General features: G+C 39.6%; 1 protein-coding gene across 1 annotated transcript in view; it reads right to left on the reverse strand.

Annotated features, from left to right (window-relative positions):
* The window catches only part of slc6a17 (solute carrier family 6 member 17), a 35458-nt gene that overhangs the window by 9562 nt on the left and 8592 nt on the right, over positions 1 to 17304 (reverse strand). The window contains exons 3-10 of the mRNA XM_079826251.1: positions 12016 to 12173; positions 8373 to 8499; positions 5702 to 5883; positions 3423 to 3533; positions 2824 to 3065; positions 2459 to 2651; positions 1839 to 2031; positions 1567 to 1726 (exon numbers count right to left, since the gene is read on the reverse strand). Coding sequence (XP_079682377.1) covers positions 1567 to 1726; positions 1839 to 2031; positions 2459 to 2651; positions 2824 to 3065; positions 3423 to 3533; positions 5702 to 5883; positions 8373 to 8499; positions 12016 to 12173 — 1366 coding nt within the window. The remainder of the gene's footprint in view (positions 1 to 1566; positions 1727 to 1838; positions 2032 to 2458; positions 2652 to 2823; positions 3066 to 3422; positions 3534 to 5701; positions 5884 to 8372; positions 8500 to 12015; positions 12174 to 17304) is intronic.

Consider the following 17304-nt stretch of genomic DNA (forward strand, 5'->3'; position numbering starts at 1 on the left):
GAAAAACGTTGGTTCTAATAATAGCCCCGGCCGCTATTAGAGACCGGCCTTTATTCACCTTCGGTGACAGCGAGACCGGCCAATGTTGGAGACCCGGCCGCTAATGGAATACAGGCCAATATTAGAGGATTTACGGTACATTTGCAAAGTAACCTTTCCAACACTACGTATAAGTAATGCTGAAGCAAAAAGGAAGGCTAAGAGAGAAAATCTTTTATGACAACTTGCAGTTGTGCATATCATCGAGGCTGAGAAAAGAACATAACACCACAGACAAAGGCGATAGGTAAATGCTACCTATCGCTGTATTCCATGTTTGTGGAGTAAGTATATGAAAACTGTGTTTTATTAATGGCAAGTGCCAGGGTTTTGTGTGACATGCGTTCCAATTAACATATTACATCACTGGTAGTTCCTATATTAAAGTAGGAGCTGATTGGATCCCCTCCCAAAAGGCTTTCCTATAACTGAAAATCGTTCCCAGTTTCTGCGGTGTGAACACAGCAAAAAAGGATACTTTTGCTAATAGTTATAGGAAATGGGAGCTCTAGCATAATTTCTATCTGGAAGATTCAAACGTCACGTCATTCATTACTTTTATCTATCTAGCCAATCATTATTCGTCTTCTGTAGTTAGAAGTTCTGTTCCCACCAATTACTACGTTCATAGATAGTGACGCTGGCATTCACCCCCATCCTCCCCACCCTCCCCACCCTGGTCCCTGTCCATACATCAGGGGTTAGGCTCTGACCCTGCCTTCATCTTCAGGCAGGAACTGCAAGCATCCGCTACCCTCCAGATTCGGACTATGGACGGGGCCCACGATTCAAATATGATATGGCCAGCAGCCATATCACCCTGTAGCCCAAGACTGGTTTCCCACTGAAGCTAAGCAGGGCTGAGCCTGGTTAGTACCTGGATGGGAGACCAAACTGGGAAAACTAGGTAGCTGCTGGTAGAGGTGTTAGCGAGGCCAGCAGGGGGTGCTCACCCTGTAGTGATGGGGACACTTTACTGTAACAAGCACCGTCCTTCGGATGAGACGTTAAACCGAGGTCCTGACTCTCTGTGGTCATTAAAAATCCCAGGATGTCCTTCGATAAAGAGTAGGGGTGTAACCCCGGCATCCTGGCCAAAAATTTGCCCATTGGCCCCTGTCCATCATGGCCTCCTAATAATCCCCATATATATATACGATTGGTATCATCCCTCAGTCTCCTCTCCACCAATCAGCTGGTGTGTGGTGGGCGTACTGGCGCAATATGGCTTCCGTCGCATCATCCAGGTGGATGCTGCACATTGGTGGTGGTTGAGGAGATTCCCCCCTTCTATGTAAAAGCGCTTTGAGTGAGTGCCTAGAAAAGCACTATATAAATGTAATTAATTATTATTATTATTATTATTATTATTTCATCTATTCGATAGTACTTGATCTATTTAAATGTTTTCTTGCCAGTGTCTTCCGGGTAGAACTATAATGGTGCGAAAGCCCCTACAGTATTATTTTGAGTAGCTCTCTGAGCAAAACGCCAGAGAACTCCAACAGCACTAAACAATCTGCCCACCTCTTGGTGCCATAGATCCAGGCTACAGATACATTCTCCAGGATCACCACAATAGTGAGGGGCAAACCAGCAGAGTAGTCATCAAACATGGTGACAAAGTAGTTTCCCGAACGCTGGACAAACAGCAAGCCGCACAAAAAGGCCACAATACAACAGCCCACTGGGGAAATACAAGATCATACACGTTACTCTGTGCCTTATGAAACGTTCAGAGTAAACTTAATTTACAGGCTCAGAAATAAAAGAGCAGAGAACAAACCAGGAGCTCTCACCTGTGAGCACCTCTTTGCGAATTTTGAAGGTATCCAGAATGGGTGTGGTGATGCCAGTCATGGTGCCAATCATGCTGCCCAAGCCCAGGTTTATCAACATGAAGAAAAACATGACAGACCAGAAAGGAGAACCTGGAAAATGGGTCATAGCCTCTGTGAAGGCAATAAAAGCCAGACCAGTGCCTTGAACAGCCTGATGGGAAAGAGAGAGAGAAGGAGAAAGAGAATTGTGTTATTGTCATTAAAAAAAATGACATGGTTAATGTCGTTTTTTCATAGTTAATAAACTAAATAAATAAAAAGTCTAAATTTTATTTTTATATAGAATATATTGTAAAAGTTTCACATTTTATAATGCCACTAGATACCACCAGACAGCCCTAAGAACTTTAATGATGGTAATTAAATAATCAATTTAATTGGTAATTAAATAATTTACATTTGTAAATAGCTTGAACGGTGCAGCATATTCCAGACCATGGTTCAGTGACAGGCAGTTTTACACTAATTACATAAGTAAAAAATAAATAAGTCATAAGTCTAAATTTAAGTTTCATCCATCCTAAATGGCTTAGCTGAAAACCTGCCGAAAGCCTTTAGCTCATGGGCCGAACACCTGCCTTATTGAGCTCATCTTCCAGCAGACACGGCTCCAGCCCCATCTGTGCAAAACTGTCCTCTTTCACAATCTTTATTATGCCGTACATCTCAGCATAGTCCGACGAGGAGAGGTGGGAAAAGTTTACGTGAGGGGGGATGAGATCCTGACTCAGCACATTTGAGTTCAAGTAGCCTAGAATCTTTTCAGCATTCCTACAGGAGAACACAGAAAAGAGGCTGCTGCATGACCTTGAAAGCTTCCAGCTTCCACATGTAGATTTAAAGTATTAGGCATAAATAGTATATTACAATCGTGTGACTTAATCCAATCACAAAAATGATCCGTTTATGAGAGAAATAAAATGCATCGAGAGGTCATACGTACTCCACAACACATTTCTCGTTCATGATGTTGGCTTTGAAGCCCAGCACAGCAAACACCACGAGTGTGGCCAGTATAGAGGTCATGAAGTTGATGAAGGACACCAGCACGGCATCAAAATGACAGTTGTTGTCTCTCTTATTGTAACTGGAAAAAGCGATGACACCGCCGAAACCCAGACCAAGAGCAAAGAAGACCTGAGTAGCAGCTTCACGCCACACCTGCGGCTCCAACATGATCTCCAGCTAAAATTAAATTCATTAAAACAATTTGTTACATTTGAGTGATTGAAAATCTAATCTTTAAGTAAATGAACAGTGCCAAATAAGTGTCAGGATAGCTAATGACCTTCTATTGTCATATTTCATAATGTGAATTTGATTAAATATCCCAACTACACCACAAGAGGGAGCCCAAACATGTGACAAAGCGCTACGTTTTAGCTGCACAAATTTTCTTTATAAGATTGCTGACGTTATAAAGCTTTGCTTCACTGCATGAAATGTGTCTGCTAGTCTCTAAAAATCTATATTAACTCAAGCCATCTGGACAGGCTAAATAGCGTGTGCATTTAAGAAAACGTGCACGCACACTCGCCTTACCTTGGGCGTGAACATGTGAGCAATGCCGTCTACTGCTCCTTTAAGAAACATCCCTCTCACCAGGAAGCAGAAGAGCACCAGGTAAGGAAAGAGTGAGCTGAAGTACATCACCTGCACACACACGGTGTCAAGTGTTTTTGTTCCAATGTTTTAGAATGCACATATTCCTCAGAAAACAATAACTGGGTATTAATGCTTTTGATATTATTACAACAAGAGCACGTAAATCCGGCACATTATAATGTACATTTACATTTACATTTAGTCATTTAGCAGACGCTTTTATCCAAAGCGACTTACAAATGAGGGCTGATGATAAATACAAATTATGTATTTATTCTTCTTTTACCTTTTTTTTTGTGTTCATAAATGTAAAGTTTTAGGTAAGAATCCCCTCTTCCCACTTTTTTTTGGTTGATATCTTTGTTGGCAATAAATAAACAAACAAAAAATCTAATAAATTCTATTTGTTATGATTTATTTAATTAAATAACTGGGACTGAACTGGGTATTAAAGCTACACTATGTAACTTTTCCGTCCACTAGAGGTCGCCTGTTCAAAACAAAGGCGTAGTTTGATGACGCCACGTTTGAGCGCAGAATCTTGGGACATGTGGTCTTCACCTCACAGCCGCTGGAAAAGAGTCAGGATAGGACTCGGGCAGAAATCATGTTCATGGATGCGATTATTAACATTACTGTAGTATGAAGCAGAGCAGGACCGAGTGTTGTGGAGCTGAGCAAGGCCGCGGGAGCGATTGAAGAGCGGGACTGTTATTATGGCATTCAACACACTCAGATATATCTAATACGATAAACAGAGTTGCACTACCTCATACTCATGACTGGAAAAGAGGAAGTGGCGCCGGCGACCGTGTCATAATAAAAGTCCCGCCGGCGCCACTTCCTCTTTTCCAGTCATGAGTATGAGGTAGTGCAACTCTGTTTATCGTATTAGATATATCTGAGTGTGTAGAAAAGGAAGTTACGACGTTCGCTTGGCGGCTGCTATGACACTTGTTCACACTGCAGTGAGAGTACAGCGTTTTTGCTAAATAAAACCGGAAACCGAGGGTAACGCAGATATGATGCAATCGACAGGCGACTCTCTCAAACGCATAGCTCACACGTCCCGGTTCCTTGGTTAAAATAGCAATTTCTCACGATTTACAAATAGTTGGAAACATTTGGGATATTCTAAGTACTCAACTGAACAAAATATATAACACTGGCCTAGAGGTTTTTGGATATTTAACTGCAAAAAGCTTACATAGTTCACCTTTAAATAACTGGGACTGAACTGGGTATTAAATGTAAACATTATGTATATATATATATATATATATATATATATATATATATATATATATATATATATATATATTTGAATATATATATATATATGGAGCCTTATGGAGTCTCTTTAAGTTACATGACCTGTGGCTGGTTGCATAAACTGCTTAGACTAGCCTAAGATATTCATCTTTTTTTTTCTTCAAGACTGTAATAATTTTTTGTCATTGACATGAAAAGGTAGATTGGTCTAAATTCAATCTAAAAAGTAAGTCTGACCTGTTGAAAATGAAACAGCATATGCTGGTTAGGTATGTTTTGAAGCATGGCAGCTGGTTTGAGCTGGTTTAAGCTGGTCCTTAGTTGGTCATGACTCATGAGCTGGTTTAAGATGGTCAAGTGCTGATCCTAAGCTGGTCCTAAGCAACTAGCTCCAGCTCAGGACCAGTTTAAATCAGCTCATGACCAAGGACCAGCTTAAACCAGCTCAAACCAGCTGCCATGCTTCAAAACATACCTAACCAGCATATGCTGTTTTTTTTAATACAGGGTGATTAGCCCTAACTAATTACTAGCTGGCCAAACTAGTTCTTAAGACTTAACTTGGTGATTAAGTTTATGCAACTGGCCACAGAGCAGGTGATGAAGCTCTATTGGTCTGATGAGATTAACCGAAATTTTGATTTATAGAGAACTATTTGAGTCCCTGTTGTTAAGACGCTGTGATACTTTTAAGCAGCTGGTAAATAGGTATATTTCCGTAAATCTGTGTTTGCAAAAACTGCAGAACTAACACACCTTGAATTAGCTTCGAGGAGAAAACAAACGTTCCAGAATATAATCATAATTGCGCATCCTGATTGTGTAATTGTTCAGAAGTGCCTGATAACGCAGCATCTGCATACTGTGCCTTTGAGCTATCTGAAAATTGATGTTAGTTGATTCTCATTTTTTCATTATCTCATGCAGTAGAAAGTCCGCCTCACCCTCCCAGAAGACTGAATGCCCCTTATTACAGCCATGCAGACAATTATCCAGGCAGCCAGCAGCGACAAAGTCATCTTCCAGTTCAGACCCCCGCTGTCTGCAATTGAGCTGGTGATGTCCAGGGTCTCGCGGTACCAGTAGTACGTGGTTGCTGAGCTCTTCTCACACTCAGGCTCCACAACTAACCAGACAAAAGAAAACCAGAGAGACAAAATTCCATGTCTATTCATTTTTCTTTGACTATTTGATGACCCTTTGGGAAATATCAGCATGGTATTCTTAGGATTTGATTCTGATTCATTTCAGTTGTGATGTCCATTAGATACTATACGAAAGAAATTCTCTCTCTGCTAAATGTTGTCAATTATACAGGACAGTGTGACTGATTCAAAGTAATCTTTTTGAACAATTCATTAAAAGAACTGACTTGAGAGAGTCATTTGTACTGAGAATCAGGCAGAGCTGGTCGTGCAGTACATTTTTGATTCACTACAAAGAATTGGGATCATTCAAATAGAAATTGTGATTAATTGGAATATTGATTGTTTTTCCCCAGGCCAAGTCTTTCTGATTTTAAAAGACAGTTAATTAATGGAGTGGGAAAACCATCCAAAACACAACATATGCTGGTGACCTGCTGATATTTTCAGCAGGGGACATTGACAGTGCTATGGGAATCTCTTGGCCCTGCTTTAACAATCTAAGCACATGGACGAATCCACTTTTGCTATTTTAACACTGGAAAAAACAGTCGGCGCGCCAGGTGCATGGTCTAAAGGGGTGTAATGTGCAATAAACCAATCAGAGTCTCATCTCCCATTCCCTTTAAAAGCTAGTTGCACTTGCACCATGGCGGATTCGCTATTTACATGGTGGAATTTGCGAGCGAAAAGACTGAATGCTTCTTCAGAGATTAACCCTTTTATTTTTAATAATACGAGCCCTTTAAATAACACAAAAAATACTGCCAAAAAAAGAAGACCAGGTTTTTGTTGGTCAATGGCGCAGTCGTTTTCAGTTGCCCCAAAATAGCAACGTACCAACAATGCGCCTGAACACACCTCGTTTTTAGACCAGCATGCCCATGGGCGAACAGATGGGCACAAGTGCATTTGCTATTTAAAAAATGTGGCACTGGACGTGAAAATGTTTTCATATATACAGTATTCATATTGCAATCATTTCACAGTTATTTTCCAAATGAATGTATAAACAACTTATAGACAGTATATTTTAAATATTTGTTTGATGGCATCTGTTTATGATGGCATCTTTTTATGAATGAAGGCCAGTATCACTGATACTATTTGGGACATTTGCAGCTGGTTGTGTCCACTTAGCCTGCATGTCTACATGTATTGTAGTCTTAGTGAGGTTGAAAGTGAGACTGGAAAGTCACAGCTTCTGTCTAGTTCATTCTCTGCTCACTGACCAGGGGACACTGCTGCAGGGCATGCTGGGAAGCCTCAAACACAACATGCTCTTGAGAATGTGGCTCATGAAGAGCATTATAAGGTACATTGTGTGTATACTGCAGGGCAGAACAGTGGATCTCAACCTTTTTGATTTCAAGTCCCAACACTCACAATTTCTACCCAATAAAATATTTTAGTGCTTGGCAATTAGGAAGATTGGTTATAGAAAATAACCAAATACTAAGAAATATCTTGATTTTTAGTTGTTTTAGCTCATTTTATTTTAATGCTTGTTTTGTCTTATTTTAAGTAAGTGATAACCCACTGCACAATGTGGAGGCAAAGAACCATCCGATGCGAAGGGAAGGAATGACGTGGATTATTCCGCTACCTGTTCGGACCGAAATATATACATACTAGCCTAGATAGGAAGAAATGCCTGATTGGCTGTAGTAACGGCCGCGAGACAACCAATCAGCGATACGTTAGAGTTTCTTGACTGAACTGGGTATTTACGTCTCATTTGATCTAGCATTTAATAAATTATTGAGAGAGAGAGAGAGAGAGAGAGAGAGAGAGAGAGAGAGAGAGAGAGCGGGACAGCGTTGTTTCTGTGTGTGCACAGTTTCTGTGTGTGTGCTTCAATGAAAACACCGCATTAATATAGAATGGTGATTAAACTGACTTGGAACTACCTGTGCATCAAACACTTCCCTTTCAGTTGGTCACGTTCTATGTAACGTCTCCATTCCCCCCTAAAGGGAACGAGGGTTACATACGTAACCGATATGTTCTATTGCACACCTTCCAGCCCATCAGAATCGAGTATTCAGACAGTCTAAGGTATAAATAATTTTAAGTCATCTTGAGGCCCCTTGTAAGTTTGTTCAGGCCCCCTGAGAAGCACTGGGGTAGAAAATACTTCAAGAAAGACTGCAGTGCTACAAGTCGCCAACTGCCAGAAATGGTGATGCATAACAGACTGCAATTTTATCGAGGTCTTCTGATGTTTAAGTAAAGAGAAATGGGGATTAATCTCAATAGGCTGAAAACAAAAATCTTCCATGATTCTTCCATGTAATTGATGGGTGATACTACATATTTCTACAGTTTCGATTGTAAAGGAAGCAGGAAGCTTTTTGCTGTGACACATTTGATTTCATTATGTAAGTGTTGTACTAAATGAAATGTCTCGCATAAAATGACACGCCTCCAATCTTTATGGTCATTATGTGAGAAACTGCAGAGCACTCACAGGCTTGGCTGCCGTTCCTCCTGATGGGACAGGCGCTCCAGGGCAGAGGATATTGAAAAGACTGAAAAAAGTAGAAGATGCTCCAGCCGATAATCACATTATAGTACAGACCCACAAAACCACACACCTGCAGAATGGTGAAAAAAAGAACAACGGGCATTGGTTAACAACTATTACAACAATTAAGATACTGAATACTGAACTGTAATACTGAAAAAAGAACAGCCCCCTGAAAAGGTCTCATCTAAAAAGGCTCATTTCGCTTGACTATAGCCCGTTTACTGAACATCTGAGCCACGCTGTGCACTAAAAATAACAAGAGGTCTATAAAATCCGGTCTATCGGTCTGACGTCTTCTGGGAATCTTTGTCTGGGAATGTTTTCTGCTTTACCTATGCCTACACATGAATCCACAAAATTCATAGGTTTTGTCTGAATGAGCTTACATGCCAGTTTAGGATTGTAGTAAGGTCATTTTACAATACATTAAGAGTAGCTCTTCCTGTCAGTTGCAGTGCTGATGTGCACCAGACTGTGCTGACAGTCGAAAGTCTGGCTCCTGGAGTCCCATCTGATATATGATGTCTTAATGGATAAAATCTGAAGTCTTTTAACTCCTAATAGTATTACTCCAATTATAGTGTGCATAAAGAAATAGAACACAAATGAATGTGTTATGTGTGCCGAAATACCGTGTATGTTGAGGGTTTAGCTACTTGTGCCTGTTAACAGCAAATCTATCCCTTGATTTTCCCCTGCAGTCTGTAACAGGGCCGTAATGGTTCTTTAGGACGTCACAGGTCCACAGCACATTGAGTTAGTGAATAATTGAAGCATTCTTTCTGCTGTAGCTTGGTGGGTATTAATAGCTGAAGCTGCAGCAGAACAGCCACATATAGTCCCTGAGTGTTTCTAGTCATTTTAACTGTGGGCCTTTTTAGGGCACGTTTACACGGCAACGATGTACTGAAAACAGAATATTTTTTCACGTTTCGCGTTTTTGCGTACAGACGACATTGTTGTCAAAATGACAACCCCGTTCACAACGATCCACAAAAACTATTAAAAACACTTTATTATGCATGCCAGGCCAGTAGTTGGCGATGTGACTTTGTAAACAAACTGTGTGCATGCGCATGACGTCACTGTTTTCACACGAATGTGCGTTTTTGAAGTTTACACGGAGACAATATAGGTAGCGTTTTCAAAAACGTGCACTTTGAAAGCCATTTTTAAAAGTTTGGTTTTCACACTCTCAGAAAAAATGGTACAAAAGCTGTCACTGGGGCGGAACCTTCTTTTTAGGTACTAATATGCACACTTTAGGTTCTAATATGTACCTTTAAGTTACCAATAAGCACCTTTTAGGTACAAAATTGTACCTTTTGAAAATGTACCGCCCCAGTCACAGCTTTTGTACCTTTTTTCTGAGTGTAGGCCCCCAAAAACAGCCAAAACATTTAAAAAACGGTGTCATGTAAACTGCCCCCTAGACCCCTCATGTGGTATCAAAATGGCTTTCCTTACATGTTTTTTCATTGGCTTTGAGTAGAAGGTTAACAAAAACAAGGTTGATTCCCAATCAATAAGTCAATAAATCCGGCAGTCTTACTCAGACTACATACCAAATACTAAATACAATACAAAATAATTATTTTCCACAAAGACATGTTAATTTTTAAATTATTTAAATTAATGCTTTTAATTACCCGAATAATATATCGTTTTATGTATTTATATTCTGTGCATTCTGTTACTAATGAGAAAGCCATCCTAATAAACTGCTGATAAACAGCATTCATACAAAACCAGATTTATGCGCTGGTGCGTCGGCTCATGGTATATAACTATCACCTCCCAAAAGGCCTTACATACTTGCTGACTTACTATATCTTCAAAGTGCAGTTGCTTATACAAGGAAAGAGAACCAGAAGGTGCAGGTGCAGCTGGGACTACATTTTTTTTATTAAATGTTCAGACAGAGTGATATTTCAAGATCGAAACCCATCTGATAGGTTGCGTGACTGTCCTCATATTAAAATGATTTGCGAACAGCGCAGAGTAATGGATGATGCGGCACAGAATTGCTGGTGAATTAGCACTTTTAGGCCTGTGACACATCAAAAATAAATGCTTCTCTTAAGGCCTTCAAAACAAAATAAAGGGAGAAAATGACATTGGTTATTGGTCTGGAACTCACAGGCTCCTCATTGTATTGTGACCCTTTTTCAACAATGCATTAGCGCATCAATTACCCAGTCTAAGCTGAAGTGCACCAGACACTCACAATTTGAAGCCTGGAGTTTGTAACCCATGAAGAATGATTTATTTTATCTTGTCTATATAGCTGTATTTAAAGTTTAGTTCCACTTTCACCTTTGACCCTTAAAATCAGCAATTATACGCAACCATTCTAAAAAAAACCCCGGATGCCCTCTATTTACGCTAGGGATGCCACAATTCTCAATATAATATTGAACCGCTCGGTACGGCATTCACGGTTCAATACGCTCTTGAGAATTGCGTTTTTTTCGGTTTTGCATTGAATTAATAATTTTTTAACAAATTATAGAATTTGCCACCATCCCAATACTGAACAACGCGACATACATTCACATCACACGTTAGTGGTAGAGTTATTCTCACGGAACACTATAGATATTATTCACAATCAAGAAAGTTCATTATTTGCATGCGTTTTAAAGCCTTGACGGCTCATTCGCGTGAGCGGTTTTAACATTCGCTTTTCCGAGCGTGCGCACCAAATGCCTGTCAAACACGTGAGTACTGAACTAAGTAGTCTTACTGTGCTAATACTGTCAAATACACACAAGGTTAACATAAACATAGTCAGTTATGTCTAAAGTGAAAGTAAAATCGGCGTGTGTCTGTATATTAGATGCACGCTGGTCTTAAATTGACAGCAGTGCCGTAATGAACACGCTGTCCTTAAAGGGACAGTTCACATCTCAAATAATGTCATTATTGACACACTCTAATATTGTTCCAAACCTGTATTCATTTCTCGATGACAGAATTTTCATTTTTGAACGAACTATCCCTTTAATGTAAATACAACAACAAAAGACAAAGAGAAAATCACTCATTGCTCTTGACTGAAAAACTAATACAGTATAGCTTTAATAAGAATCAATGTATATTTTATAGTGAAGTCTATGTAGTGTTTTATTTTTACATTTATTCATTCAATTTCATACTTAAATGCTGCTGTACAGCTCTGAGCTGCCAGTGTAAATCTTTATATATATTTATTTTATATTTTACAATACACTAGGAATGTGTACAAGGTTTTTTTTTAAGTAAAGTTTTAAGTTTAAGTAAGGGTTTTAATTCTTTTAAGTAAAATAAAGAAAGAGTATTGCAATAAAAAAATAGTCTTTTTTCTCCTTAACCTCTTGTATATATCAAAAATATCAAAAAACTGATGTGACAAGCCATCAGAACCGAACCGAAAACCGTGGTTAAAAACCGAGGTATGTATTGAACCATAGACTAACTGTATTGTTGCATCCCTAACTTACGCTTAAACACAAGTTAAGCAACATTGTCTCAATCGAGAAGAAAACATACATTTGAGTGACTGCTCATTTGTGTCTTGTGTTTCAGTGCATCATTCACTCACCATCAGGCTGGACACTCCAATGCCACCGAGTCGTGGACAAACATAATTCCACACTCCGATGCTCCCCCGACGAATCCTCTGGCCAACCGCCAGCTCCAAGAAAAAGAGTGGGATGCCAATAAGGATAAGAAGGATGAAGTATGGAACAAGGTAAGCACCTGTAAAAAGAGACAGCGACACTTGTAAACGCAGAGAGTAATGTCCTTACAACAGTGCTTTTAATGACCAACCAATAGCCCAAGATCAATCAAGCTACAGCACACTGAACTCCCCACAATGTGAAAAAAAAAATCATTTTTTTCCCTTTATGCTTTTTTCCATACATACAACATTTTCTCAAAGTATGTTAGTTGCTAAAATCTAAATACTTTCTATGACTGCCTGGTACATGTTTTCCCCTCATATTTTATAAGTAAAATATATTAAAATATAATTTAAAATATACATTTTTATATTTTATTTAGGCCATAGACTCACTTAACTATATAAAACAATGTAAGACATTAAGTCATATAGTAGTGATTCAAACTACAATAATTAATGCATGGTGCGTTCACACCATGTCGTAATTACTGCAATTACTTGATTTCAACTTGTAAAAAGCGTTCATGTTCTCATAGAGCTTGTAATTACAGCTTGCAAGATGGGAATTGTTTGAGAGCTCCAACTTGTACCTTGTGACCGCTGTACCACCTGACCACTGCAGATTAATTTAGTGTTGATAGCATAGGCCATAAAAAAATAGTGGTGCCATAGAAACGTATAATTCCCAGTCCGACGACACGAACAGCTCTGAATATAACGTCATGTGTTGTCATCTTGAGACTATGGTAATTACGACATGGGCCCTGTCCCAAATGGCACACTTCATGTGCACTTTCGGTCTTGTGGACTTACAATGGCTGCTGTGTGCGTGTGTCCGTTAAGTCCACGAGACCGTAGGGTGTCCCATTTGTCATTTTAGGTCTCAGAAGGGTGCTCACGAGCGCCCCCTTTGAGGTCGATATGCGCCCTCGATGCGCACTTCTGCCGAGCCCGCACTGGTGCGAGCTACGCAGCGGACTTCTTCCCGGCAGTCAAAGCGGCATTACGTTGTGAAAATGCGGACTCGGAGGAAGGCCGTGAGGGTTTAGGGTGCCATTTGGGACAGAGCCATGGCATGAATGCAGCGTATACACACTCACCGGCCACTTTATTAGGTACACCTGTTCAACTGCTTGTTAACGCAAATATCCGATAAACATATGGCAGCATCTCAATGCATTTAGACATGTGGACACGGTCAAGATGATCTGGTGAAGTTCAAACTAAGCATCAGAATGGGAATGAAAGGTGATTTAAGTGACTTTGAACGTGGCATGGTATTTCAGAATCTACTGGGATTTTCAAGCACAACCATCTCTAAGGTTTACAGAGAATGCTTTGAAAAAGAGAAATTATGCAGTGAGCGGCAGTTGTGGGCAAAAATGCCTTGTTGATGCCTGAGGTCAGAGGAGAATGGCCAGACTGGTTTGAGCTGATAGAAAGGCAACAGTAACTCATTACAACCAACTCTTCTACAGAAGAACATCTCTGAATGCACAACACGTTGAATCTTAAAGCAGATGGGCTACAGCAGCAGAAGACACCCGGGTGCCACTCCGGTCAGCTAAGAACAGGAAACGGAGGCTACAATTCGCACGGGCTCACCAAATTTGGACAATAGAAGATTGGAAAAATGTTGCCTGGTCTGATGAGTCCAGATTCCTGCTGCAACGTTCAGATGGTGAGTCAGAAATTGGCACAAACAACATGAAAGCATGGATCCATCCTGCCTCGTATCAACGGTTCAGGCTGCTGGTGGTGGTGTAATGGTGTGGGGGATATTTTCTTGCACACTTTGGGCCACTTAGTACCAATTTAGCATTGTTTAAACAGCAACCACGCTGTTCTCAGTCCATCCCTTTATGACCACAATGTACCCATCTTCTGATGGCTCCTATCAGCAGGATAACACATCACATAAAGCTCAAATCATCTCTAACTGGTTTCTTAAACATGACAATGAGATCACTTTACTTGAATGACCTCCACAGTCACCAGGGCCCTCATTTATCAACATGCTTTTATGGCGATGTGGGTGCAGCCTATGGCTCCAATAATGTTCGGAAATCTGGCAATAGCATAAAAGCCCCATTTTATTTCGTAAGGGAACTGGATGTAGGTTGGGGCCAAGGAAATAATTGCATCCAATATTTGTCACAGCTGTCTTTTATAGGGGTTGACACCAATTACGCAAACTACAAAAATTATAAATTGAGTGTTTTATAATTAAAGGAAACACCGGACATTTGTGGATTGCTTAATGCGTACTGTGACACTCTTAAATGCTTTTTATGTGTAGTGTCGCTATTGTACTACTAGATTCTCTGTGTAAGCAGGCTCAGAGGTGTGCTTATATTTACACACAATTATACGTATAAGTACAAGTTGGTAGATCCCACACTTTGCGTGAAACCTTTCTTACCCACTCATTACGCACAAATCTGTGCATACGCACCGTTGATAAATGAGGGCCCAGATCTCCATTCAATAGAGCACCCTTGTGATGTGGTAGAATGGGAGATTTGCATCATTCGCTATCATGTCAATATGGACCAAAATCTCTGAGAAATTTTCCAGCACATTGTTGTATCTATGCCACAAATTAAGGCAGTTCTGAAGCCAAAAGGGGTCCAAACCCTTACTAGCAATGTGTATCTAATAAAGTGGCTGGTGAGTACACCAATATCAGTAGTAAATCAATATCAGCATTAGTTCACTAACTTTAGTTTTTCAAGACAATAATTAATTGTCGTAAGATATTAACACCCTAACTTTCCACTAACAATATAGTGTAAAACTGTTTTTTTTTTCTCATCAGAAGAGAGATATTATATTGTTGGGGTAACAGTTGAGGACCCAGGACCAGTAGTAAAAAATGAAGACCAAGAGTCAGGAGTGTTATTAATGAAAGAAAAATGTACTGAAGAATAGTTTGCAGTTTCATCAGCAGAAGCCAGCTTCAAGTCTCACAAGGAGTTCGTAGGCCGCGCTCCCTCTACTCGCCTATCGTACATACAATTTCTCAACAGTTATACTGTTTTCAAGGTCTAGCCACGTCATTACAGCAAGGTGGATGTTTCTGATTGGCTCAGAGAGAATGGTAAATTTCCACACATTGTCAGTGGAATATACATATATCACTTGTTGACACTTTCACCCCGGAATTAGGCACGTAGTGACCTTCCAGATTCTGGAGCAGGCACCAGCTTGCCCAGAACAACAAGTCCACCCATCTCTTAGGATGCCCGTAATCCACCTCCAATACTGATCTGTCACACGGAATACAGCACACGCACACACAGACACACAGTCTCTCACATGCTGATAACGTGCTTTCTCTCAGTGAGAGGTACAGGCCATATTCATACAATTCTTTAGGGTTTCAATAAAAGGAAATATTAAATGAAATAAATAAAAAAATCGACAGATCCATATTTCATCTCTGGAAGCCGGGCTAAGTGAGCAAGCACTGTTACTTTAGAAAACATAAAGGAAGAAACAACCAATCAGTGGTTCTCTTGATTGAAGCGAAATCATAACTGGAAAGATTTTTTTGTTTTCCATACATCTTCTTGCTAAATTTCAACCACCCAGATGCAGCAGATGGTATCTTCTATAGGCTAATGACAGCCTGAGCCTCAGTAGGCATGAATGAACAGACAGACAACAGAAGAAAACAGCAAGTCACGCTGCTGAGCCCTGACGTCAAACTAACTCCATGGTGACGAAGAGTATGGTCTGAGCAGAGCAGCCTCTGTTTGAAGTCAAAGAACAATCTGAAAATAACTTCTCCTACAGACATGAAGCGCACAGTGCAGGCAGATGACCACGAACCCATCCTCTTGGGAGGTTATAAGTGTAATTAGAGCCAGGGATGATCACAGCGAAGCACTCTCTTGGCCTCAGCTTATGACGAAGGACTGCTTGTTATCAGGTTGATTACAGCATTTCTTTTGTGTTCGATGTTGCTTTGTGGAGGCTTTTTTGTCTGGGCTTTATTTATGCATGCGATTAATGAAAAGGAAACAAACAGGTCTTGCGTGGAAAAGAGGAGACGGGAGGAAAGAGAAAGGGATGGTCGGACAGATGGAAGAGAGAAGATGGAGAGAGCAAGGGTGCGTAAACAAGGCCTTCTGGGAAACATTCATAATTGCAAGACAAGCAAGGACAAGATACGACGATCTAATTAAGATGTCAGGTTTCACTTTCAGATAACATTGAAGTCTTTTTAGAACCTTTTTTAACATAGGTTGTTACTATACTATTTTCATTATAAATCGTTTTTTTCTCCAGATAATTTGCAATGCAATCAATTATGCACTGCAAATACTAATTGTATTGTTTCCAGTAAATATGTTTAAAGTTAACAACATAAATGTACGTGTCTTAATATCTTATCAATTTTGCTTACCTTATTTTCAGAGAATACATTTGAGATATTTTCTTTTTTTAACAAAACATAGTAAGTTTTATGCCAAAACAATTTCATGGGATTACCTTAATTCATTATATTTTGTGGATATATTTAACTTTGAAGAGACTAAGCTGATTAAGTTATCATTAAATCATCAATTTCCTGAAATCATTCTACACCACATTTCTGACCAGAGACTGTGAGCATGAAATAGTACATTTCATATTAAAGGAGGATATGAACAATGAAGAATAGTCCAAGCAGCCAAACAGCAATGAAAGCAGGAAAATTATTGTATTATGACGTATAAATTCACAATATAGGAGCACACTGGCCTTGACTTTCTTGTTTTTAAACAGCCCATATAACATTGCTGCCCTAAATAACACTATCGTCAGCTTAATAAATTTAGAGAGACCACATCGCACAAGGCACACAGCTGACCCAAAAAAAGACTGTCTCAATGGAAAGTTTTCAGAGCTAAATAGATTAATAAAGAAGAGTGAAAACATTAAAGGAATAGTTCACACAAAAATTTTAATTCACTGTCATTTCCTCACACTCCACCAATCTATACAATGAAAGTGAATGAGAACTGGGGCTGTCAAGCTCCAAAAAGACACACAAAAAAAAACAATAAAAGTGCTCCATAAGACTTACTGAATAGTCTTTTGAAATCATACAATAGCTTTGTATAAGAAGCTGAAAATCAAGTTGTTGTTCACTACAAATGTTGACATCTCTCCTAGCTCTTATTGACACATTCATAAGAGAGAAAAGTCTAATTTGTG

Source organism: Gobio gobio (genome assembly GCF_949357685.1).
Source record: "Gobio gobio genome assembly, chromosome: 10".
NCBI lineage: Eukaryota > Metazoa > Chordata > Actinopteri > Cypriniformes > Gobionidae > Gobio > Gobio gobio.